Source organism: Hemitrygon akajei, chromosome 1 (assembly GCF_048418815.1).
Source record: "Hemitrygon akajei chromosome 1, sHemAka1.3, whole genome shotgun sequence".
NCBI classification, from domain to species: domain Eukaryota; kingdom Metazoa; phylum Chordata; class Chondrichthyes; order Myliobatiformes; family Dasyatidae; genus Hemitrygon; species Hemitrygon akajei.
This window is the reverse complement of record NC_133124.1, coordinates 9,157,990-9,182,969: the sequence shown is the minus strand read 5'-3', so window position 1 is coordinate 9,182,969 and position 24,980 is coordinate 9,157,990. Positions and strand designations below refer to the sequence as shown.

Below are 24,980 nucleotides of genomic sequence, written 5' to 3'. Positions count from 1 at the left end.
TAAGATACAGTTAAAAGGTTGTCTTTCATACTATTCATAGAAACTTATAAATATAGAAAACCTAAAGCACAGTACAGGCCCTTCAGCCCACAATGCTGTGTTGAACATGTCCTTACTTTAGAAATTACCTAGGGTTACCCATAGCCCTCTATTTTTCTAAGCTCCATCTACCTATCCAGGAGTCTCTTAAAAGACCCTATCATTTCCACCTCCACCACCACTGCCGGCAGCTCATTCCACACACTCACCACTCTCTGAGTTAAAAACTCACCCCTGACATCTCCTCTGTACCTACTTCCAAGCGCTTTAAAACTATGCCCTCTCATGCTAGCCATTTCCCCGTCGCTCCAAGGAGAAAAGGCCGAGTTAGGTTGAGAATAGTACTCAACCTATTCTCATAAGGCATGCTCCCCAATCCAGGCAACATCCTTGTAAATCTCCTCTGCACTCTTTCTGTGGTTTCCACGTCCTTCCTGTAGTGAGGCGACCAGAAATGAGCACAGAACTCCAAGTGGGGTCTGACCAGGGACCTATTTAGCTGCAACATTACCTCTTGGCTCTTAAATTCAATCCCCCAATTGATGAAAGCAAATGCACCGTATGCCTTCTTAACCACAGAGTCAACCTGCGTAGCAGCTTTGAGTGTCCTATGGACTCGGACCCCAAGATCCCTCTGATCCTCCACACTGCCAACAGTCTTACCATTAATGATATATTCTACCATCATATTTGACCTACCAAAATGAACCACCTCACACTTACCTGGGTTGAACTCCATCTGCCACTTCTCAGCCCAGTTTTGCATCCTATCGATGTCCCGCTGTAACCTCTGACAGCCCTCTACACTATCCACAACACCCCCAACCTTTGTGTCATACAAATCAAATCATTACACAATGCACTGAGCCATCTGAACCCCCAAAGCAGCAGATGCATGACATCAAGGAAGAAGAAGAAGAAGAAGAAGAAGAAGAAGAAGAAGAAGAAGAAGAAGAAGAAGAAGAAGAAGAAGAAGAAGAAGAAGAAGAAGAAGAAGAAGAAGAAGAAGAAGAAGAAGAAGAAGAAGAAGAAGAAGAAGAAGGGATGGGTTAAAGCAGATAAGTGTGAAATGTTCCTGAAATCTGTCACATATTTGTGTCACACACTAGGCCAGGATGATCCATAATCAGTGAAAACCAAGAAAATGGCAATGCTGCGAATAGGTTCTGATCAAAGAGCTCTGCCCTGACATTAACTCCGGCTCCTTTTCCACCCAGGTGATTTGCCAGTTGTTTCCAGAGTTATCTGTTTTTAATCAAGAACAGTTGACATCTTAAAATTATAATATTTCCAAGATTTGGGCTGAGGCCTGACTTGCTGAGTTCCTCACACAGCTTTTGTGTGTGTTGCACAAGATTTCCAGCATCTGCAGAATCTCTGGTGTCTGATCTTAGTCACAGTTCAGAGGGGATGACGGTTGCACACTATAATGTATCAAGATAAATGCAACTAGCTGGTGATGCATCTATCAGTGCAGCGATCTCTCATGTGCTGGTCCAGCTGGGGAAGAGTGCCAGTGAACATACTCCCAAGTAAACTAACAAGCATTGTTCCTGACTTTTCAAAATTCAAAGTTCAAAATAAAATTTATTAGTGAAGTATGCACGTCACCATAAACTGCCTTGAGATTAATTTTCTTGCAGACATCTACAAGAAAAATAAAGATCAAACACGCCAACAGCCGCAAGGCAGTGTGCCCAGATGGCATCCCAGAGCGAGGACTCGAAGTGTGCGCAGCACAGCTGGCTGGTGTGTTAACACACATCTCTCACTCTCCCAGTGTGTAGTGCCCTTCTGCTTCAAAACCACCACCAAAGAAAACCAAGGTAGCATGTCTAAACGACTGGAGTCCGGTTGCACTTACCTCAATCATAAGCAAATGCTTTGAGAGGCTGGTCAAGAAATACATCTGCAGCATGCTGCACCCACACTGGACCCCCTACAATTCGCCTACTGATCAACAGCCATAGCCACAGCACCACACACCATCCTCACTCACCTGGTGAAGAGGGATGCTTATGTTAGAAAGCTGTTCTTGGGCTCAAGTTCAGCTCTCAACACCATAACCCCCCCCCCCCTCCCCAGGGTGAACAGAGATCTCGGCCTGCACCCCACCTGTGCAACTGGATCCTGGACTTCCTGGTGGATTGTCGCTAGGTGGTAAGGATGGAGTTTCTCACCCTCTGCCCCTCTAACCCTCAACTCAGGAGCCTCCCAGGGCTGTGTCCTGAACCCCTCCTCTACTCCCCATACACCCACGACAGTGTTGCCGTGCACAGCTCGAATCTGCTGATCAATTTTGCAGATGACACGACATTGATAGGCCTTATTTCCAACAATGACGAGACAGCCTACAGAGGAGAAGTCATCACCCTGGCACAATGGTACCAACCTCTCTCTCAATGTCAAAAAATGAAGGAGTTGACTGTGGATTACAGGAGGAATGGAGACAGGCTAGCCTCTATTGACATCAATTGAACTGTAGTTGAGAGGGTGAGCAGTTTTAAGTTCCTTGGTATATACATCACCGAAGATCTTACCCAGACTGTACATACTGGCTGTGTGGTGAAAAAAGCACAACAGCGCCTTCTTCATCTCAGACAGCTGAAGAAGTTCGGCATGAGTCCCCAGATTGGCAGAACTTGCTGCAGGGGCACCATAGAGAGCATCCTGACTGGCTGTATCGCAGCCTGGTATGGGAACTGTACTACCCTCAATCACAGGGCATAGCAGAGTGGTGCAGACAACCCAGTGCATCTGTGGATGTGAGCTGTCCTCTATTCAGGACATTTACAGCAGTCAGTATGTAAAACAAGGCCCAGAGGATCATCAGGGACTCCAGCCACCCCAACCACAAACTGTTTCAGCTGCTTTCGTTTGACAAGTGGTACCAGAGCATTAAGACCAGGGGCAGCAGGCTCCAGGACAACTCCTTTCACCAGGCCATCAGATTTATCAATACACATTGATCCGATTGCATACCTGACTTTACGTACATGTATACAAAACAGTTCTGTATACAATCTTAGTGTTTGGGAAATATTGTCCCACATTTCCCCTCTTTATTGATGGTACATTGTCATGAAGACACAACATAAAGATTTTTACTCCCTTTTGTTGTGAGATGGTTGTAAGAAATAAAATTCGATTTTATTCTATTCTATTCAACAGAATTTATGAAACACCATACATAAACAAACACCGACAAAAAAAGTGTGTGAATCTCAACAAACTGCAAGTAACTAAATTTTACTGAGAATGTGAGTTGTAAAGAGTCCTTGAGAGCGAGTTTGTAGGTTGTGGAATCAGTTCAGGGTTGAGGTGAGTGAAGTTATCCACAATGGTTCAGGTGCCTGATGGCCATAGAGTAATAACTGCTCCTGAACCTGGTGGTTTGGGACTTAAAGCTTCTGCATCATCTTCTGATGGTAGTAGTGAGAATAGAGCAGGTCTGGTTGAAGGCTGTCTTTGATCATACATGCTGCTTTCCTGTGGCACTGCTTCATGTAGATGTGCTCAAAGGCGGGGATGACTTTTCCTGTGATGGACTGGGCTGTGTCCAGCATTTTCCATTTCTGGGCATTTGTGTTTCCTTTGATATAATAACTACAAGGAATTTAAACTGGCCCTCTACACCTCCACTCCCCTAATGAGGAATGGCTCATGGCCCTCCAGCGTCTTCCTCCTGTACTCAATAATCAGCTCTTTGGTTTTACTGATGTTTAGTAAGAGGTTGTTGTGGCACCATTCAGGCAGATTTTCAATCTCACCTTTTTATGCCGATTCATCACCACCTTTGATTCACCCAACAACAGTGGCGTCGTTAGTAAATTTAAATATGGCACTGGAGCTGTGCTTAGCCTCACAGTCAAAAGTGTAAAGTGAGCAGAGCAGATGTCAAAATCGACAGCCCTGTGCACCACCTGTGCTGATGGTGAGTGTGGAGGAGATCCATATTAACTGAACTCAGTGGAGGGGAGTGTTTTACCCATAGTGGACTGGGTTGCATCTACTACTTTTTGTAGGCTTTTCCAATCCTTGGCATTAGTGTTTCCATACCAGGCTATGATGCAACCACTCAATATACTACTCTCCACCACTCATCTATGGAAGTTTGTTAAAGTTTTAGATAACATGCCAAATTTATGCAAATTTCTGGGATTTGTAGTTCTGGTTGCTCTCGTTTGCGCATGCTCGTTCCTTTACGCTTGCGCAGTTCTCGTTGATCTTTTCCTTTAGGAATGGCCGAAGTTGCCGCAGTTTCCTGTTCTGTTTCGCCAGTGATGTGTTGTACCTGAGTCCGCGGTTCTTCGGTAGAAGTAGGCCTTGATTCTTTTCGAACTTGAGCTGTCTTCGCGGTAGTATTTTTCTTCGTCCTCTGTTTATGAGGCATAGCTTAAAACAATCCGGAGTAGTTTATAAGTAACCTTATGAAAGTATTGGCTAATTTTTCTTCATTTAAACATTAATTTATTGATTTTTTTATGGGAGGGCTGGGTTCCAGCGTCTCGATCCTACGTCATCATGTGACGTCCCCCCATTTATGCAAATTTCTAAGAAAGTAGGAGCACTGTCTTGACTTTACTTTCTTAGAAGTTTCCTTAAAGGTTTCATAGAATGATTATGCAAATTAGGAATTTGGGTTGATGGTTCCGTGGTTCCATTTATTAGCAGAGAATGAAGAAGAAGAGGAAAGCCCTTAACTCCGAGTGGAGTCATCGGGATGCCGTCGTGACGTGCTCGGCGCTCAACCCAGCACGGATGGAAAGCGTGCAAGGGAGCCGGCTAGATTCGAACTCGGGAGCCTTCGCTCCGAAGTCCGGCGCTGATGCCACTACACCACCAGCTGGCAATTAGCAGAGAATGCATGCAGCTTACAACCTGAAATTCTTACTCTTTGCAGACATCCATGAAACAGAAGAAAAACTCCAAAGAATGAATGACATAAATGGACTTCAATATGTATCTGGGATAGATTTACAATCAGCATAATTTCTTGCTAGCTATTGTTGTCCAAAGCAACCTGTCCTTGGTCGCAGCATGACTGCAAAGCTGTGCTTTAATTCTGCCCGATTATAACTGGGACCTTCAGCACAGAAGATCAGCAGTGCAGCATCAATACTGATAGTGTGCAGATTACCATCCCAGCACCAGCCACTGCAAATCAGGAAGAAATACTTCACATCCTATCCTCCAATGAGGTGATAATTTTGCTGGGGCAACTAGAGGTACCCTGTGTAAGGCAGGATAAATTACTACACTGCTGAAGGTTGGCAGGCTCACAGGTCTGATTCACATAAAGATATCTGCTTCTATACTGCGTTATCAGTTAACAAGGGGCATGCCACTGCGACACCCAAAGATGTAGTTACTGAGGAAATCAGACCTTGGTAGTTAAACGATTTGCATGATTACCGGTATGTTATATGAAATGTTCTCCACAGAGCTGCCTCAAGTAGACTAGGTAAGGTAAGAGGTATTAATGTTTCTGAACACTACCTCACTATTTTGCTCTCCTTTTGTGGTACTTATTTAATTACTGTTTTATATTTATTATTGTGGTTTGCTGAGGTTGTTACAGCTGGGGGTGGTAATGGGGATAACCTCCCACTATCTTTTAAATGCTCCCAATGGCATGCACCTCAAATAGCCTCCAACAACCAAGTCCAACTCCCGGCCTTTACATCTGGCTTAGCTATTAAACCTGGTGGAACTGCTTCTACTGTCGGGAGAAGGGGCAAAAGCACATGTGGCGCTGAAATACCAGTCACTCTGGGCAGATGGGGATCATCAGCCATGGCTGGCAGCTCATCTAGGAGAAGGAAAATTACAATCTCAAACCTCTGCTACCTTGCTGCTGTACCCACTCATGGGGAAGGCTTTGACAGTAAACCTCGAAGGAAAAATCTGGAACTGGAATCCCTGCATTGAGTTCGACGCTGACTGGCAACTCCTGTGGCTTTGCTGGTGCTAAACTTCATTGGTCTCTGCCGTTCCTTTGGATTCATCAAGTGCGTGGAGAGGAGGAGCCTCATGGCAACAGCTCCATGGCAACAGCTCACTCTCCATATCGTACTGGCCTGGCTTGCGTATCTAGACAACTAGGATGTAACATCCATGGTTGAACCTGACCAATGGAGGTCTCTGATTCCTTATTGTGATTTACAGTGTCTTTTATGCATTGAAGTGTACTGCTGTCACAAAATAACATATCTCCTGATATATATCAGTGACAAAAAACCTGGTCTGATTCAATTCATGGAAGTGATCCACAAGGCTATGACAACAAATATACATAGACTTGGCAGAGTTAGAAAATGAATACTTGTTTTTGGAGATTGATAATCGACTCTGACAGTCCTGCAGACATTTTGAGGAGCTTAACACACACAAAATGCTGGAGGAATGATTTCAGGCAGTACTTATGGAGAGGAAATTTCTATTTTGATGAGTTTTTTTGCTATACAAATGTTGCTGAGTTAGAAAGTGAATAATTGTTCTTGGAGATTGATCATCGACTCAGGCAGACCTGAAGACACTTTGAGGAGTTTGTTTGCATTATAAATCATACCCTCTGTACCTAATACAGTGGCCACTGGGTGTATGTTCATGGTCTTCTGCTGCTGTAGCCCATTCACTTCAAGGTTCAATGTGTTGTATGTTCAGAGATGTTCTTCTGCACGCCACCAATGTCAAGTGTGGTTATTTAAGCTACTGTTGTTTTCCTGTCAGCTTGAACCAGTCTGGCCGTTCTCCTCTGACCTCTCTCATTAACAAGGTGTTTTTGCCCACAGAACTGCCACTCACTGGATGATTTTCTCGCACCATTCTCTGTAAACTCTTGAGACGGCTGTGTGTGAAACTCTGAAGAGATCAGCAATTTCTGAGATACTCGAACCACCCCACCTGGCAAAATTTGTCCGGTAAGATGGTGGTGCGTGCGAACGCAGCAGCCTCTTGGGGGCCAAACAAAGGGCTTTCCTCTTTGTAAAATTTGTTAATTACAATCCAAAGATAATTCTACTCTAAGAACTTCAAGAGTTGCAGGGCTACTCCACCAATGAGCTGCTCGTAGGTTGGAGTAGTTGGACTCTTGCCGGCAGCGGAGTCAGTTGAGGTGTCGAAGGGGCCAGCCATGATATTGGAGAAGGAGCTGGACGAGATGGCTGGGATGTTAGAGAAGGAACCGTTCGGGAAAGGAGATAATTGGGATGTCAGAGTAGACTGCTGGGCTATCGGAGGAGCTGACCGAGGTGTTGGAGGAGCCTGTATGGGTTCAGAGGAGCTGCAGACTGTACTGCTGCCCGCTACTCAGAAGCTTCAGATACTCGGTGCAGTGTAACCATGGGAGATTCCGTGGGAGAAGCAAAGTTCTTGATGAACCAGGTGACAGTGGTTAGAACTCCGAACAGAGCCCTGAGCAACTCCTGCACTAATGTGCTGTAGCTGCAGTGACTGACCTCCAATGACCACCAGCATCTTCCGCTGTGTGAGATCGTAATCCAGTCACTGGAGCAGATTCGATTTCCATCCCACCAGCCTCCACATCCAGCACGTAACTCTCCGAAACTTCTGCCATCGCCAACGAGCTCCCATCACCAAGCACATCTTTCCCTTCCCTCCCACTTTCTGCAGGGATCACTCCCTACGCGACTTCCTTGTCCATTCGTCCCTTGCCACTGATCTCCCTCCTAGCACTTACCCTTGCAAGCAGAACAAGTGCTGCACTTGCCCCTCAACCTCCTCCCTCACTACCATTCAGGGCCCTAAACAGTCCTTCCAGGTGAGGCGACACTTCACCTGTGAGACTGTTGGAGTCACATACTGTGTCTGGTGCTCCCAGTATGGCCTCCTGTATATCGATGAGACCCCTCATAGACTGGGAGTCCGCTTTGCCGAGCATCTACACTCCATCTGCCAGAACAAACGAGATCTCCCAGTGGCCATTCATTTTAATTCCACTTCCCATTCTCATTCTGATATGTCAATCCATGGCCTCCTCCACTGTTGTAATGAGGTCACACTTAAGTTGGAGGAACACCACCTTAAATTCTGTTTGGGTAGCCTCCAGCCTGATGGCATTAACATTGATTTCTCAAACGTCCAGTAATGCCCCCATCCTCCTTTTGTTTACCATTTCCACCCCCTTTTCCCTCTCTCACCTTATCTCCTTGGTCGTTCTCAGGTGCCTTCCTCAGGTGCTCCTCCTCCCCCTTTTCTTCCTCCCATGCCCTTGTCTCTTCCACCAATTTACTTCCGAGCTCTTTACTTCATCCCTCCCCCTTCAGGTTTCAACTATAACTTTATGTTTCTCTCTCTCCCTCCACCTTTTAAATCTACTCCTCAACATTTTGTCTCCAGTTCGGCCAAAGTGTTTTGGCCAGAATCATTGACTGTACTTTTTTCCATAGTTGCTGCCTGGCCTGCTGAGCTCCTCCAGCGTTTTGTGTGTGTTGCTCGGATTTCCAGCGTCTGCAGGCTTTCTCTTGTTTATGATTGGAGCACATTCCCCTTGATACACATGGGCCTCAAAGTCAGAGCAAATTTATTGCTAAAGTATGTATATGCTTCTATATACCAAGTTGAGATTCATTTTCTTGCAAATATTTACAGGGAAATAAAGAAATACAATAGATTTTATGAAAAATTATATTGAAGCAAAGAATAACAAACAATGAATGTGCAAATAATAAATACTGAGAACATGAGTTGTATAGTCCTTGGAAGTGAGTGTGTGGGTTGTGGAATCAAACAAAGTGAAGTTATCTGCACTGGTTCTGGCACATGATGGATGATGGTCATGGGGGATGTCCTGAGTGTGGAGATGGGTTAATTACAGACCATGTTATATGGAAAGATGGCAGAAAAGGTGGGTGCAATGGTAGCATAGGGGCTAGTGTGGTACTATGACAGTTCGGGGTGTCCTGGGGTTCAGAGTTTAAGCATGGCGCTGTTCTATAAGGAGCCTCTGTACGTCTTCCCCGAAGAATGTGTGGGTTTCCCCCGGTGTACCAGATTCCTCCCACAGTCCAGAGACATACCAAAAAAGTTAACAGGTCATTGTAAATTGTCTTGTGAGTAGGTTAGGGTTAATTGATGTTGTGGGGTTTCTGAGGTGGTGTGACTCAAAGAGCTGGAAGAGCCTATTCCATGCTGCATCACTAAATACTAATAAATAAATAAATACAAGGGTCAGTCACATCATGAAGGATCCCACCCACCCTGCTCATCAACTGTTTGTCCCACTTCCATCCCACGCCAGGACCATCAGACGCAAGTACAGTGACTTTCCCCAAGCGGTATGGCTGATCAACACTCATTAACCCAATCCACAACAATCCCCTACCTTATAAGACCATAAGCCCATTAGATATAGGAGCAGAAGTAAGCCATTGGGCCCTTTGTGTATGCTCTGCCATTTCATCATGGCTGATCCAATTTTCCTCTCATCCCCAATCTCCTGCTTTCTCCCCATATCCCTTCATTCCCTGACCAATCAAGAGTCTATTACTCTCTGCCTTAAACATACATAAAGACTTGGCTTCCACAGCTGCACATTCACCACTCTTTGGCTGAAGAAATTTCTCCTCATCTCCCTTCTAAAAGGACACCCCTTTATTCTGAAGCTGTCTCTTTTAGACTCTCCCACCACAGGAAACATCCTCTCAGCATTCACTCTATCGAGGCCTTTAACTATTCGATAGGTTTCAATGAGGTCACCCCTCATTCTTCTGAGTTCCAGCAAGTACAAACCCAGAGTCATCAGACTCTCTTCATATGACAAGCCATTCAATCCTGGAATCATTTTCATGAACCTCCTTTGAACCCTTTCCAGTTTCACCACATCCATTCTAAGATAAGGGGTCCAAAACTGCTCACGATAGTCCAAGTGAGGCCTCACCAGTTCTTTATAAAGTCTCAACATTACATCCTTGCATTTATATTCTGGTCCTCTTGAAATGAATGCTAACATTGCATTTGCCTTCCTCACCACAGACTCAACCTGCAAATTCACCTTTAGGGAATCCTGCACAAGGACTCCCAAGTCCTTTTGTGCCTCAGTTTTTTGTATTTTCTCTCCATTTAGAAAATAGTCAACTCTTTCATTTCTTCTACCAAAGTGCATGACCATACACTTCCTGACACTGTATTCCATCTGATCATTTCTTTACCCATGCTCCTAACTTGTCTAAGTCCTTCTTTAGCCTCTCTACTTCCTCAAAAACCTGCCCCTCCACATATTTTCATATTATCTGCAAACCTTGCAACAAAGCCATCAATTCCATCATCTAAACCATTGAAATATAATGTAAAAAGATTTGGTCCCAAACAGACCCCTGTGGAACACCTCTAGTTACTAGCAGCAAGTTAGAAAAGGCTCCCTTTAATCCCACTCTTTGCATTCTGCCAATCAGCCACACTTTATCCTTGCCAGAATCTTTCCTGTAATACCATGGGCTTGTAGCTTGTTAAGCAGCCTCATGTGTGGCACCTTGTTAAAGGCCTTCTGAAAATCCAAGTACATAACATCAACTGATTCTCCTTTGTCTATCCTGCTTGTTACTCCTTCAAAAAATTCCAACAGATTTGTCAGGCAAAATTTTTCCTTGAGGAAACCATGCTGACTACGGCCTATTTTATCATCTGCTTCCAAGTACCCTGGAAGCTCATCTTAATAATCATCTTATTAAGCTCATCCTTAATAATAGACTCCAACATCTTCCCAACTACTGGGGTCAGACTAACTGGCCTATAATTTCCTTTCTTCTGCATCTCTCCCATCTTGAAGAGTGGAGAGACATTTGCAATTTTCCAGTCTCCAGAACCTTTACAGAATCTAGTGATTTTTGAAAGATTATTACTAATGTCTCTACGATCTCTTCAGAACTCTGGGATGGACACCATCTGGTCCAGGTGATTTATCTACCTTCAGACCTTTCAGTTTCCCAAGAACCTTCTCTCTAGTTATGGTGCCCCCTGACACCTGGAACTTCCTCCATTCTGCTAGTGTCTTCCACAGCGAACACTGATGCAAAATACTTATTCAGTTTGTCCACCTTTTTGTTGTACCCCATTACTACCTCTCCAGCATCATTTTCCCGTGGAGCTGGAAAGTTTGTGAACTCTGTAGAATTTTCTCTTTTTTTGCATAAATATGACCTAAAATGTGATCAGATCTTTACGTAAGTCCTAAAACTAGATAAAGAGAACCCAATTAAATAAATAACACAAAAATCATACTTGCTCATTTATTTATTGAGAAAAATGATGCAATATTACATGCATATATTGGAAAAAGTATATGAACCTCTGGGGTAATGCCTTCTACAAAAGCTATTTGGAGTCAGATGTTCCAATCAGTAAGATGAGATTAGAGGTGTAGGTTGTAGAGGTGCCCTGCCCTTTAAAAAAGACACACAGAATCAGGTTACTGACAGAGCCTGTTCTTCTCAAGAAAGATCTATTTATGTGCACCATGCCTCGATCAAAACAACTTTCAGAAGACATTAAAAGACGGATTGTAGAGATGCACGAAACTGGAAAAGACAACACACCAGGCCATCAGTCTGAATAATTCATGCTGATACAATTGTATTTCTATGCTATATTGACTGTCCTGTTGTATGTACTATTTATTACAAATTACTATGATTTGCACATTATCTATTTAGACAGAAATGTAACATAAAGATTTTTACTCCTCATGTATGTGAATGATGTAAGTAATGCAGTCAATTCAATCCAAAAGCATTTTCAAAGACCTGCGTGTTCATCAGTCCACATTAAGAGAAATTGTCTACACATGGAGGAAACTCAGTACTGTTGCTCTTCTCCCTAGGAATGGGCATCCTGCTAAGATCAATGTGCAATGCTGAAGCAGGTAAAATGACCTGCAGAAATCTCTAGAACTTGCTGAAGTCTCTGTTCATTTGTCTACTGTAAGAAAAACACTGAACAAAAATGGTGATTGTGGAAGGACACCACAGAGGAAACCACTGCTCTCCCAAAAAAACATTGCTGCACGTCTCAATTTTGCAAAAGCCTATGATGCTTCTGGGACAATGTTCTGTGGACAAATGAGACAAAAGTTGAACTTGTCAGCAGAAATGTACATTGCTACGTTTGGAGGGAAAAGGGCACTGCACACCAATCCGAAAACCTCATCTCAACTGTGAAGCATGGTGGAAAGAGCATTATCATTTGACAACAGACAATAGACAATAGATGCAGAAGTAGACCATTCCGCCTTTCAAGCCTGCACCACCATTTTGAGATCATGGCTGATCATCTACTATCAATACCCGGTTCCTGCCTTATCCCCATATCCCTTGATTCCCCTATCCATAAGATGCCTATCTAGCTCCTTCTTGAAAGCATCCAGAGAATTGGCCTCCACTACCTTCCGAGGCAGTGCATTCCAGACCCCCACAACTCTCTGGGAGAAGAAGTTTTTCCTTAACTCTGTCCTAAATGACCTACCCCTTATTCTCAAACCATGCCCTCTGGTACTGGACTCTCCCAGCATCTGGAACATATTTCCTGCCTCTATCTTGTCCAATCCCTTAATAATCTTATATGTTGCAATCAGATCCCCTCTCAATCTCCTTAATTCCAGCATGTACAAGCCCAGTCTCTCTAACCTCTCTGTGTAAGACAGTCCTGACATCCCAGGAATTAACCTTGTGAATCTACGCTGCATTTCCTCTACAGCCAGGATGTCCTTCCTTAACCCTAGAGACCAAAACTGTACACAATACTCCAAGTGTGGTCTCACCAGGGCCCTGTACAAATGCAAGAGGATTTCCTTGCTCTTGTACTCAATTCCCTTTGTAATAAAGGCCAACATTCCATAAGCCTTCTTCACTGGGGCTCCTTTGATGCTTTAGGGCCTGGACTGCATGAGGGAACAATGAATTCAAAATTGTATCAAGATATTTTACAGGAGAATGTCAGGTTAGCAGTCCGTCACCTGAAGCTTAATGGAAGTTGGATGATGCAACAAGACAATGATCTGAAAGACAAGATTAAATCAACAACAAAATGGTTTAAAAAGAAGAAAATTCATGTTTTGGAATGGCCGAGTCAAAGTGTTGACCTTAATCCTATAGAAATGTTGTGGAAGGACCCGAAGCAAGCAGTTCATGAAAGGAAGCCCACCAACATCCCAGAGTTGAAGCAGTTTTGTAAGGAGGAAAGGCCTGAAGTTCCTCCAAGCCGATGTGCAGGACTGATCAACAGTTACCGGAAATGTTTGGTTAAAATTATTACTGTACAAGGGGGTCACACCAGTTGCTGAAAGCAAAGGTTCACATACTTTTTCCAAAAAAAACCATGTAATATTGGATCATTTTTCTCAATAAATAAATGAACAAGTATAATTGTTTGTGTTATTTATTTAATTGGGTTCTTTTTATCTAGTTTTACAACTTAAGTAAAGATCTGATCACATTTTAGGTCATATTTATGCAGAAATAGAGAAAATTCTACAGGGTTTACAAGCTTTCTAACACCACTGTAAACTCTTGCGCTCTTTTATATTTTATGTATCTGCTATCCGCTTTAATATTATTATCTAGCTTACTTTCATATTCCACCTTTGCCTTCTTAATGACTTTTGTAGCTGCTTTCTGTTGGTTATTAAAAGCTTCGCAATCCTCTAACTTTCCCCTATGTTTTGCTCTTTTATATGCTCTCTCTTTGGCTTTTAAGTCAGCTGATTTTCGCAATCTAGCTGCATATTGAAATCCCCCATGACGATTGTAACAGTGCCCTTTCTGCACGTATTTTTTGTCTCCCACTGTAATTGTAGGCCATGTCCTTACTATTGTTTGGAGGTCTGTATACAACTCCCATCAGGGTCTTTTTACCTTTGCAGTTCCTTAGCTCTATCTACAACGATTCAACACCTTCCGACCCTATACTGTCTGCAAGTTCATCCATCTTATTCAGTATACTTTGTGCATTTAAAGTACTGTATTCACCCTTTTCGATTTTTTTTAACCTTTTACGTTGCAACTCATCTTGTTGGCTTCAGTTTTGCTTTATCCTCACTACACATTGTCTCTGTTTGTAAACCAGCTACTTCATCTTCAGCATTATTATCTGCCTTTCCTACGATACCTGTTGCATTGAAATACAGGTAACTTAGGACACTAGTCGCACCATACTCAACCTTTTGATTCCTAACTTTGTCTGAGGTCTTACCAACATCTGCCTCCACAACCTCTCCACTAACCATTCTGACACTCTGGATCCCATCCCTCTCCAACTCTAGTTTGACCCCCACTATGCAGCATTAACAAGTCGTCCTGCTGGGATATTAGTCCTCCTCCAGTTCAGGTACAAACCGTCCCTTCTGTACAGGTCCAACCTTCCCTGGAAGAGATCCCAATGATCCAAAAATCTTACATCCTCCATCCTGCACCAACTCCTTAGCCACGTATTAAACTGTATAATCTTCCCAGTTCTAGCCTCACTAGCACGTGACATGGGTAGCAATCCTGAGATCACAACCCTGGAGGTCTTGCCCTTTAACTTAGCACCTAACTCCTTGAACTTCCTATGCAAAACCTCATCACTCATCCTGCCCATGTCATTGGTATCTCCGTGGACCATGATTTCTGGCTGTTCATCCTCTCATTTAAGAACGCTGAGGACTCAGTCTGAGATATCCTGGACCCTGGCACATGGGAGGCAACATAACATTCAGGAATCCAGTTCTCACCCACAGAACCTCCCATCCGTTCCACTAGCTAAAGAATCACATATCACCACAGCGTACCTCCTTTTTCCCCTTCCCTTCTGAGTCACAGAGGAAGACTCACCCACTGTGACTTCCCTCTGTTAGGTCATCCCCCCCCCATTGACCATCTCCAAAGTGATATACGTGTTGTTAAGGGGAATGGCCACAGGGTGTAACTACCTTTCTATATGTCCTATCTATCACCCGTTCAGCCTCCTGAATGATCTGGAGTTCATCCAGTTCCTGCTCCAACTCCTTAACCCAGAGTGTTGGAAGCCGCAGCTGAAAGCACTTCTCATGGTTGTAGTGATCAGGGACACTGGAGGCCTCCCTGCCTTCCCACATCCCACAAGAAGAGCATTTCACTATCCTGCCTGGCATCCCTACTGTCCTAGCTGAGGAGAAGTAAAGACGAGAGTTTAAAAAATTAGCTTTTTTTTCCTTTGCTTTCTCTTCGTGTAAGCCTCAAAGAACTAAAGCCTTAAGATCGTCCCTCTGACTCCATCCACTCAGACAACTGCTGCTGCAACGACTAGCACTGTGCTTACCCCTGCCTTCCTTTAATTTGCTCTTACTAATCAATCCCAAATGCTGACTGGTTCCTGGTCAAGCTCTATTATGATGCCACGACTCGCTCCTGCCTTTTATCCTCGGACAGTGGACCTGATTGAAGTCCTCTCCTCTCCACACTTCCAATGTCCGGATTGGCCAGTAGACAAAGCTCAATTACATACAGGCACTCCTTCACCTAGTGTCAACTTAATGTACATATAATCAATCTATGTTATGTGTTTATATTTATTGTGCTTTTTAATTATTGTGTTCTTCATCTGATTCATCAGATCTGAAGTAACAATCATTTTGTTCTTTACACTCTTGTACTGGAAATGACAGTAAACAATTTTGAATGTTGAATCTTGGTTCAGCAGCCTGATGGTGGAAGAGTAATCGCCAATGATCATCATTATCAATAGGTTCCATCTTGTATGATGTGGGCAATCGTGTACCCATCACCATGTTTGTTCTGGCCAGAAGTGGTTTGTTGTTGCCTTCTTCTGGGCAGTGTCTTTACAAGACGATTGACCCCGGCCATTATCAATACCCTTCAGAGATTTTCTGCCTGGTGTCAGAGGTCACACAACCAGGACCAGTGATATGAACCAGCTGCTCAGACAACTCCAGCACGAATCACCAATACCATGAAGGTTAGGATGATGTCTTCTGTATGGACATGGGTAAATCAGAGACCATGCTATAGAGTCTGCAATGTCTGTGAATCTGAGTTCTGTGGCCAAGAACTGAAGGTCTGGAAGCAGCCTATCTTTGGGGGACTGCCTGTCATTGTTAGTGGGTGGGAGATCAGGAAGGGGTTTGTTCTGCTGTTGTTCTGTTGTTGTTGTTTGAGTTGTTCTGCTGAACATTGTAGGCATACTATCTTGCCACCGGAATGTTTGGCGACTCGTGTGGGCGGCCACCAGTACATCCTCAGGAGTGTTGGTTGTTAACATAGTCAACTCATTTCATTGCATATTTCCATGCACGTGTGATAAACAAATTAATTTGAATCTGAATAGTGTGCAGGAATAACACGTGCTTGAAGTAGATAGCATTATAAAACAAAATTTGTGAAAGGCATTCCTAATTTCATCTCCTATTAATTTGCCTAAGCTCAGCTCAGACAGTTTCAGAGATTCTGGGAAAGTATTCAGTTTCCACAGTACAATTTTTTTTTACCAGATATTCTTTTGTTTCTACATTGAATTTTGTTTTTATCCTCCCCAAGAATCTTATTGTCAGTTTCTTGTCTATTTCTCTCTACTGAAATATCAATAGTGATAACATAAAATTAAAATATACTTGGTGAGCAGATCGCTTGTCTTACAATTACATCATGAACCATCTCTTGAGATAGCTCATTAATTGGAAGCATGCAATTGAAAATGTAAACAGATGTCTCACAATCTCAAATGAAGCCAGAAATGAAATAGCCCAAATGGTGAAAGGGCAGAAGTAAAATTGCCAACGGTGCCCTTGAACTGACTGTGTTAACTGAATGTTCAGAAATGGGGTCAGGGCAATTGTGCAATTTACCGGCTGAAAAACTTCTACAATTGGGTTTTTTCAGAGCTCTGAGAATTTAGCACGGACATTATATCTTGCAGTTATTCCCCTCTGCTCTCTGCTATGCTGTATCTGAAATCTAGCAATGTGTATTAGTCATACAGCACAGAAACAGGCTCTTTGGCCCATCTAGTCCATGCTGAACTACTATCAATCTGCCTAGTCCTGTCTACCTGCACCCGGTCCACAGCCCGCCATACCCCTCCCATCCATGTACCTTTCCAAATGTCTCTTTAATGTCAAAATTGAACTCCCATCCACCACTCATTCCACACTCTCGCCATACTCTGAATGAAGAAGTTCCCTGTCATGTTCCCCTTAAATATACTTTTAACCCTTAACCTATGACCTCTAGTTGTAGTCCCACCCAACCTCAGTGGAAAAAGCCTGGCTGCGTTTACCCGATCTAGACCCCTCATAATTTTGTATAGCTTTATCAAATCTCCCCTCAATCTTCTACTCTCCAGGGAATTAAGTCACCAATATTTAAGGGCAGAGGTTCCCAAACTGAGGTCCTTGGATCCCTTCAACACACACAAAATGCTGGTGGAACACAGCAGGCCAGACAGCATCTATAGGAAGGAGCACTGTCGACATTTCGGGCCGAGACCCTTCGTCAGGACTAACTGAAAGAAAAGATAGTAAGAGATTTGAAAGTAGGAGGGGGAGGGGGAAATGCGAAATGATAGGAGAAGACTGGAGGAGGTGGGGTGAAGCTAAGGGTTGGAAAGGTTATTGGCAAAAGGGATACAGAGATGGAGAAAGGGAAAGAATCATGGGAGGGGAGGCCTAGGGAGAATGAAAGGGGGAAGGGAGCACCAGAGGGAGATGGAGAACAGGCAGAGTGATGGGCAGAGAGAGAACGAAACGTCGACAGTACTTCTCCCTATAGATGCTGCCTGGCCTGCTGTGTTCCACCAGCATTTTGTGTGTGTTGTTGCTTGAATTTCCAGCATCCGCAGATTTCCTCGTGTTTTCTTGGATCCCTTGTTTAATGGAATGAGGGGTATAGACAGGGTAAATGCAAGCAGGCTTTTTCCACTGAGGTTGTGTGGGACAACAACCAGAGGCCATGGGTTAGGGGAGAAAGATGAAAAGTTTACGGGGAACATGAGGGGAAACTTCTTCACTCAGGGTCGTGAGAGAGTGGAACGAGCTGCCACCACAAATGATGCATTGTGAGCTCAATTTCAACATTTAAGAGAAGTTTGGATAGAGACATGGAAGGCAAGGGTATGGAGGGCTATGATCAGGGTGCAGGTCAATGGGAGTAGGTGGTTTAAATGTTTCAGTATAGACTAGATGGGCCAAAGGGCCTGTTTCTGTGCTGTACTCTTCTACGATTCTATGACTCCAAGGAGTGAAAATGTTGTGAAACTCTGCTTAAGGAAAACAACTGCAAAATTATTTTTATATTTTAATCATAACTTCTTAGCAATAGGTCCTAGCATATTTGACCTTACTCTGTAACTCAGGCCTTCAAAACTCAGTAACATTCTTGCAAATTTTCTTTGCACTCTTTCTAATCTAGATCTCTCCTTCACACATATAGTATGAATGGATTTACAGAAATGTTATACTGCTTAATTTTTCAATAGACACGATCAGTCATAAAAGACAATGGTTAGATGGACTTTGAATATTGATTTCTATCAAAGAGGTATTTGCATACAATTATATTACATTTCCACACAGTTATAAACACATGTAGATGATCTGCCATTGATGAGAGGTTTTCCTGTACTGACCTGAGCCCCGACTGTGAAGGAAGGATGTGAATGACTAGGCTGGTGTTGCTCAGGTGTGCAGGGCTCCGAGTGTGTAGTGTTTCCTCTGGTCCCTGCAACTCAAACAGAAACTCCATTAAGTTCAAGTTCAACTTCAAGTTGAAGTCCATAAGACCATAGGAACAGAACTAGGCCATTTTACCCATCAAGTCTGCTCCGCCTTTTCATCATGGCTGATCCATTTTCCTGCTCAGCCTCACTCCTGCCTTCTCCCTGTATAAGACCATGACCGTAAGGCATAGGAGCAGAATTAGGCCATCCAGCCCATTGAGTCTGCTCCGCCATTCCACCACGGCTGATTCCGGATTCCATTCAACCCCATGCATCTGCCTCCTTGCCTTATCCTTTGATGTCCAGACTGATCAGGAAACTATCTCCTTCCACCTTAAGTATACCCATGGACTTGGCCTCTACTGCAGTCCATGGCAGAGCATTCCACAGATTTACTACACTCTGGCTAAAAAAGAATTCCCCCTTAACTCTGTTCTAAAAGGTCACTCCTCAATTTTGAGGTTGTGCCCCCTAGTTCTGGATACCCCCACCAGAGGAAACATCCTCTCCACATCCACACTATCTAGTCCTTTCAATGTTCGGTAGGTTTCAGGTTTCAATAAGATCCCCCCGCATTCTTCTGAATTCCATCCAATACAGGCCAAAACCTACCAAATGCTCCTCATACGTTAAACCCTTCATTTCCGGGATTATTCTCGTGAACCTTTTCTGGACTTTCTCCAATGAAAACACATCCTTTCCAAGATATGGGGCCCAAAACTTGACAATACTCCAAGTGTGGCCTGGCTAGAGTCTTAAAAAGCTTCAGCATTATCTCCTTGTTTGTATACTCTATTCCACTTGAAATAAATGCCAATTTATGCCATATGCCTTCTTTGCCACAGACTCAACCTGTAAATTAACCTTCCTGGAGTCTTGCACGAGGACTCCTAAGTCCCTCTGCACCTCTGATGTTTGTACCTTCTCCCCATTTAGATAATAGTTCCTTCTACGAGAATGCATAATCGTACATTTCCCAACACTGTATTCCACCTGTCACTTTTCTGCCCATTTCTCAAATTTGCCCAAGTCGCGCTGCAATTGCATTTCTTCCTCAGCACTACCTACCCCTCCACCTATCTTCATATCATCTGCAACTTTGCCACAACGTCATCAAGTCCATTGTCTAAATCATTGACAAACAATGTGAAAAGTAGCGATCACAGTACTGACTCCTGAGGAACACCACTGGTGACTGGCAGCCAACCAGAAAAGGCCCCTTTTATTCCCACTCGCTGACTTCTGCCTGTCAGTCATTCCTCTATCCATGCCAATATCTTTCCTGTAACGCCATAGGATTTTATTTTGTTAAGCAGCCTCATATGTGGCACCTTATCAAATGCCTTCTGAAAATCCAAGTTCATGATATCTAGTAATTTTCCTTTGTCCATCCTGTTTGTTACTTCCTCAAAGAACTCTAACAGATTTGTCAGGCAAGATTTTCTTGTACAGAAACCATGTTGACTTTGATTCATTTTATCATTGGTCTCCAAGTACCCTGAAACCTCATCCTTAATAATGGACTCCAACAATTTTCCAACCACTGAGGTTAGGCTAACTGGCCTATAATGTCCTTTTTTGTCTCCCTCCCTTCTTAAAGAGTGGAGTGACACTCACTCCTGCTTCCTGACACTCATGAAGCTCTGGCACACTGCTGGTGTCTTCCATAGTGAACACTGATGTAAAGTAACCATTAAGTTCATCTACCATTTCTTTGTCCCCCATTACTACCTCACCACCATCATTTTCCAGTGGTTCAATATCAACTCCCACCTCCCTCTTACTCTTTATATAACTGAAAAAACTTCTGGTATCCTGCTTTATATTATTGGCTAGTCTGCCCTCACATTTCATCCTTTCCCTTCTTACAGCTTTTTAAGTTGCCTTTTGTTGGATTAAAAAAGCTTCCCTATCATCCAACCTTCCCACTCACATTTGCTACCTTATATGCCCTTTCCTTGGCTTTTATGCAGTCCTCAACTTCCCTTGTCAGCCACAATTGCCTACCCATGGCATTTGAGAACAACTTCTGTGGGATATATCTATCCTATGCCTTTTGGACTATTTCTAGAAACTTCAGCCATTTCTGCTCAGCCGTTATCCCACCAGTATCCTCCTCCAATCCATTTGGGCAAGCTCCTCGCTCATGGCTCTGTAGTAGTCTTACATGTGACTTACACTTCTCCCTCTCAAATTGCGGTATGAATTCAATCAGATTATGATCACTGCCTCTTAAGGGTTCCTTTACATTAAGCTCCCTAATAAGATCTAGCTTATTACACAACACCCAGTCCAAAATAACCTTTTCTTGGATAAGCTCAAATACAAGCTGCTCTATAAAGCCATCTCATAAGCATTCAACAAATTCCCTCTCTTGTGATCTGACACCAACATTGCATATTGCATATTGAAGTCCCCATTATAATTGTGTCATCACCCTTATTACATGCCTTTTCCAGCTCCCTTTGCAATCTCAACCCCACATCTTGGCTACTGTTTGAAGGCCTATATATGATTCCATAATGTTTTTTTTAACCCTTTGGTTTCTTAACTCCACCACAAGGATTCAACATTCTCTGACCCTATGTCACCTCTCTCTTAAGATGTAATTCCATCTCTTACCTACAGAGCCACACCACTACCTTTGCCTTCCTGCCTATTCTTTCAATTCAAAGTATATCATTTGATGTTAAGCTCCCAACTATGGTCTTTCCGCCATGACTCATTGATGCCTACAACGTCATACCGACCAATCTCTAATTGTGATACGAGCTCATTGTGGTGAACTAGATATACCTGTCTGACTGCTCCTGTGGCTCCTCCCACAGACCCCTGCTGACTGCTCCTGTGGCTCCTCCCACAGACCCCTGCTGACTGCTCCTGTGGCTCCTCCCACAGACCCCTGCTGACTGCTCCTGTGGCTCCTCCCACAGACCCTGCTGACTGCTCCTGTGGCTCCTCCCACAGACCCCTGCTGACTGCTCCTGTGGCTCCTCCCACAGACCCTGCTGACTGCTCCTGTGGCTCCTCCCACAGACCCCTGTATAAAGGCGACTGTGGGCTGCTGCTCTCCCTCATTTTCCCCAGGATGTAGTGTTGTTTATTTTTCCAGTCAATAAAAGCCGATATCTCGCTTCCTAAGTCTCAGCGTGAGTTATTGATGGTGCATCACTCATCCACCTTATTCTGAATGCTACATGTATTGAAATACAGCACCTTCAGTCTGGTATTCTTCACTCTTTTGAATTTTGCCTCTGTGGTACAATTTAACTTTTTGCTCTGTCTGTATTTGTACCCAATCATTTGCTTGTCCTTCCTTATATTCATGTATCTCTTCACGCCTGACCAATCAAGAACATATCAATCTCTGCCTTAAACATACACAATGACTTGGCCTTGACAGCTGCCTGTGGCAACGAATTCCACAGATTCACCATTCTCTGGCTTAAGAAATTCCTCCTTATCTCCATTCTAAAAGGATGCCTCTCTATTCTGAGTCTGTGTCCTCTGGTCTTAGACTCTCCCACTATAGGCAACATCCTCTCCACGTCCACTGTATCATTTAATTATCATTCAGCCATACATTAATACCAAGGAATGCAGCCAAACGAAACAGCATTCCTCCAGGGCCAAGGTACAAAACACAGACCCAACAGTCATACACAGCACAAGGCACACATAGCATATATAAGATAGCAGTAATCATACAGTCACAAAAACTTTAAAAAAATAAAACATCCTGTATTATTTGCATTTACGATGTTACATGTCCTCACAACTTTGAAACTATTGCAAGACTCACTTTCAAGGACTCTGCATCTCATGTTCTTAATATTTTATTAACCATATAACCATAACCATAACAGAGTGATCTAGGAATAATGGTGCATAGTTCCCTGAAGGTGGAATCTCATGTGGATAGGGTGGTGAAGAAAGCTTTTGGTATGCTGGCCTTTATAAATCAGAGCATTGAGTATAGGAGTTGGGATGTGATGTTAAAATTGTACAAGGCATTGTTAAGGCCAGATTTGGAGTATCGTGTACAGTTCTGGTCACCAAATTATAGGAAAGATATCAACAAAATAGAGAGAGTACAGAGAAGATTTACTAGAATGTTACCTGCGTTTCAGCACCTAAGTTACAGGGAAAGGTTGAACAAGTTAGGTCTTTATTCTTTGGAGCACAGAAGGTTGAGGGGGGACTTGACAGAGATATTTAAAATTATGAGGGGGATAGATCGAGTTGACGTGGATAGCCTTTTTCCATTGAGAGTAGGGGAGATTCAAACAAAAGGACATGAGTTGAGAGTTAGGGGGCAAAAGTTTAAGGGTAACACGAGGGGGAATTTCTTTACTCAGAGAGTGGTAACTGTGTGGAATGAGCTTCCAGTAGAAGTGGTAGAGGCAGGTTCGGTATTGTCATTTAAAGTAAAATTGGATAGGTATATGGACAGGAAAGGAATGGAGGGTTATGGGCTGAGTACGGGCCAGTGGGATTAGGTGAGAGTAAGCGTTCGGCACGGACTAGAAGGGCCGAGATGGCCTGTTTCCGTGCTGTAATTGTTATATGGTTATTATATGGTTATCGTGGGGTTATATATGGTGACATATATGTATTTTGATAATAAATTTACTTTGAACTTTTGAACTTTGGTTCGTGATGGATCAGAGAAGTTTTACAATATGGATGGGAACCATTTGACTCAATGGGTTCATACAGAGCAATCCTATCAGCCTCAATTCCTGCATTTTCCCTGTGAATCTGAAAATTATTGTCAATTTCAAGTTCATTGTCATTTGAACATACATATGTCTGGACTGTGGGATGGAGATACATCTCTACCAAAGGAGGTGTAAGGCGCTCCTTCCCTCTGCTAGCCTGTAGGTCACCCTTGGACAAGGTCTAATACCTGCTTAGCCCTCGATCAGGGTCACATGAAACCAAGGGAGCAGCTGGTGCATATTACAAGTCTTGGTTATGTGACCACTGACACCAGGCAGACAATCTCTGAAGAGTATTGATAAAGACTGGGGTCACCTGCTTTGTAAAGACACTGCCCAGAAAAAGGCAATGCCAAACCACTTCTGACATGCCAAATCTCTTCAAACTCTTTACAAAATATAGTCACTGGAGATCCTTCTTTGTAATTGCATCAATATGTTGGGCCTTTAGACGCAGGTCTTTAGAGATGGTGACACCCAGGAACTTGAAAGTGCCCACCCTTTTCACTGCTGACCCTTTGATGAAGACTGGTGAGTATTCTCCTGATTTGCCGAAGATGTGTTGCAAGATCGGGGCAAATCACATGGAGTTTGTGGCACAGAGACAAGTGTCAGCCCAGCTAGTCTATGCCACCACATTACTCCAAACATCCATTTTGTTCTCTCTTCTGACCACTTTCCTTTCCTGTCTCTCTCTTGACCATACCTTGCACCTCCTTTTTTGTGATTGCTCTGACTCCATTCCACAAAAATCATAGAATCATAGAGCACCAGAGCACTTGAACAGGCCTTTTGTCCCATCTAGTCCCTGCCAAACTGTTAATCTGCCTCATCCCATCAACATCTGTAACAAACCTATAACATCTGGTTTGTGGTGGCACAGCAGTGTAGTCATTAGCACAATGCTTTATCATACCAGCAACTTGGGTTCATTTCCTAGCGTTGTCTGTAAGGAGTTTGTATGTTCTCACCGTGACCATGTGAGATTCCTCCCGGTGGTCTGGTTTCCTTCCACAGTCCAAAGACGTGCTAGTTGGTAGGTTAATTGGTCATTGTAAATTGTCCTGTGATTAGGCTGGGGTTAAGCCGGTGGGTTGCTGGGCGGTGTAGCTTGGAAGGGCCGGAAGGTCCTATCCTGCATTGTATCTCCATACAATACAGTCTAGTCTCATCCATCTTCTCGGAGTGTATGGACTCCATACATGAATCTGTGATACCTAACTATACAAGAGGTGCCACCCTTTGAAAATGCCCTCATCATCAGTGCCCCCACTTGTGGGGCCCATTGGAAATAACAGTGGCAATATTCATAGACATAGCAGCAAAATTAGGCTATCTGGCCAGCTATTTGAATCTGCTCTGCCATTCTATCATAGCTGATTAATTATCACTTTCAAACCCATTCTCTTGCCTTCCCCCCATAACCTTTGATGCCCTTACTAATTAAGAACCTATCAATCTCCACTGTTAATTTACCCAATAACTCGACCGTTTTTGGCAATGAATTGCCCAGATTTA

General features: G+C 43.5%; 1 protein-coding gene across 1 annotated transcript in view; it reads right to left on the bottom strand.

The window, feature by feature from the left end:
- Positions 1-24,980, bottom strand: part of pou6f2 (POU class 6 homeobox 2) — a 655,269-nt gene that overhangs the window by 379,142 nt on the left and 251,147 nt on the right. Inside the window, exon 3 of the mRNA XM_073031620.1 lies at positions 18,652-18,743. Coding sequence (XP_072887721.1) covers positions 18,652-18,743 — 92 coding nt within the window. The remainder of the gene's footprint in view (positions 1-18,651; positions 18,744-24,980) is intronic.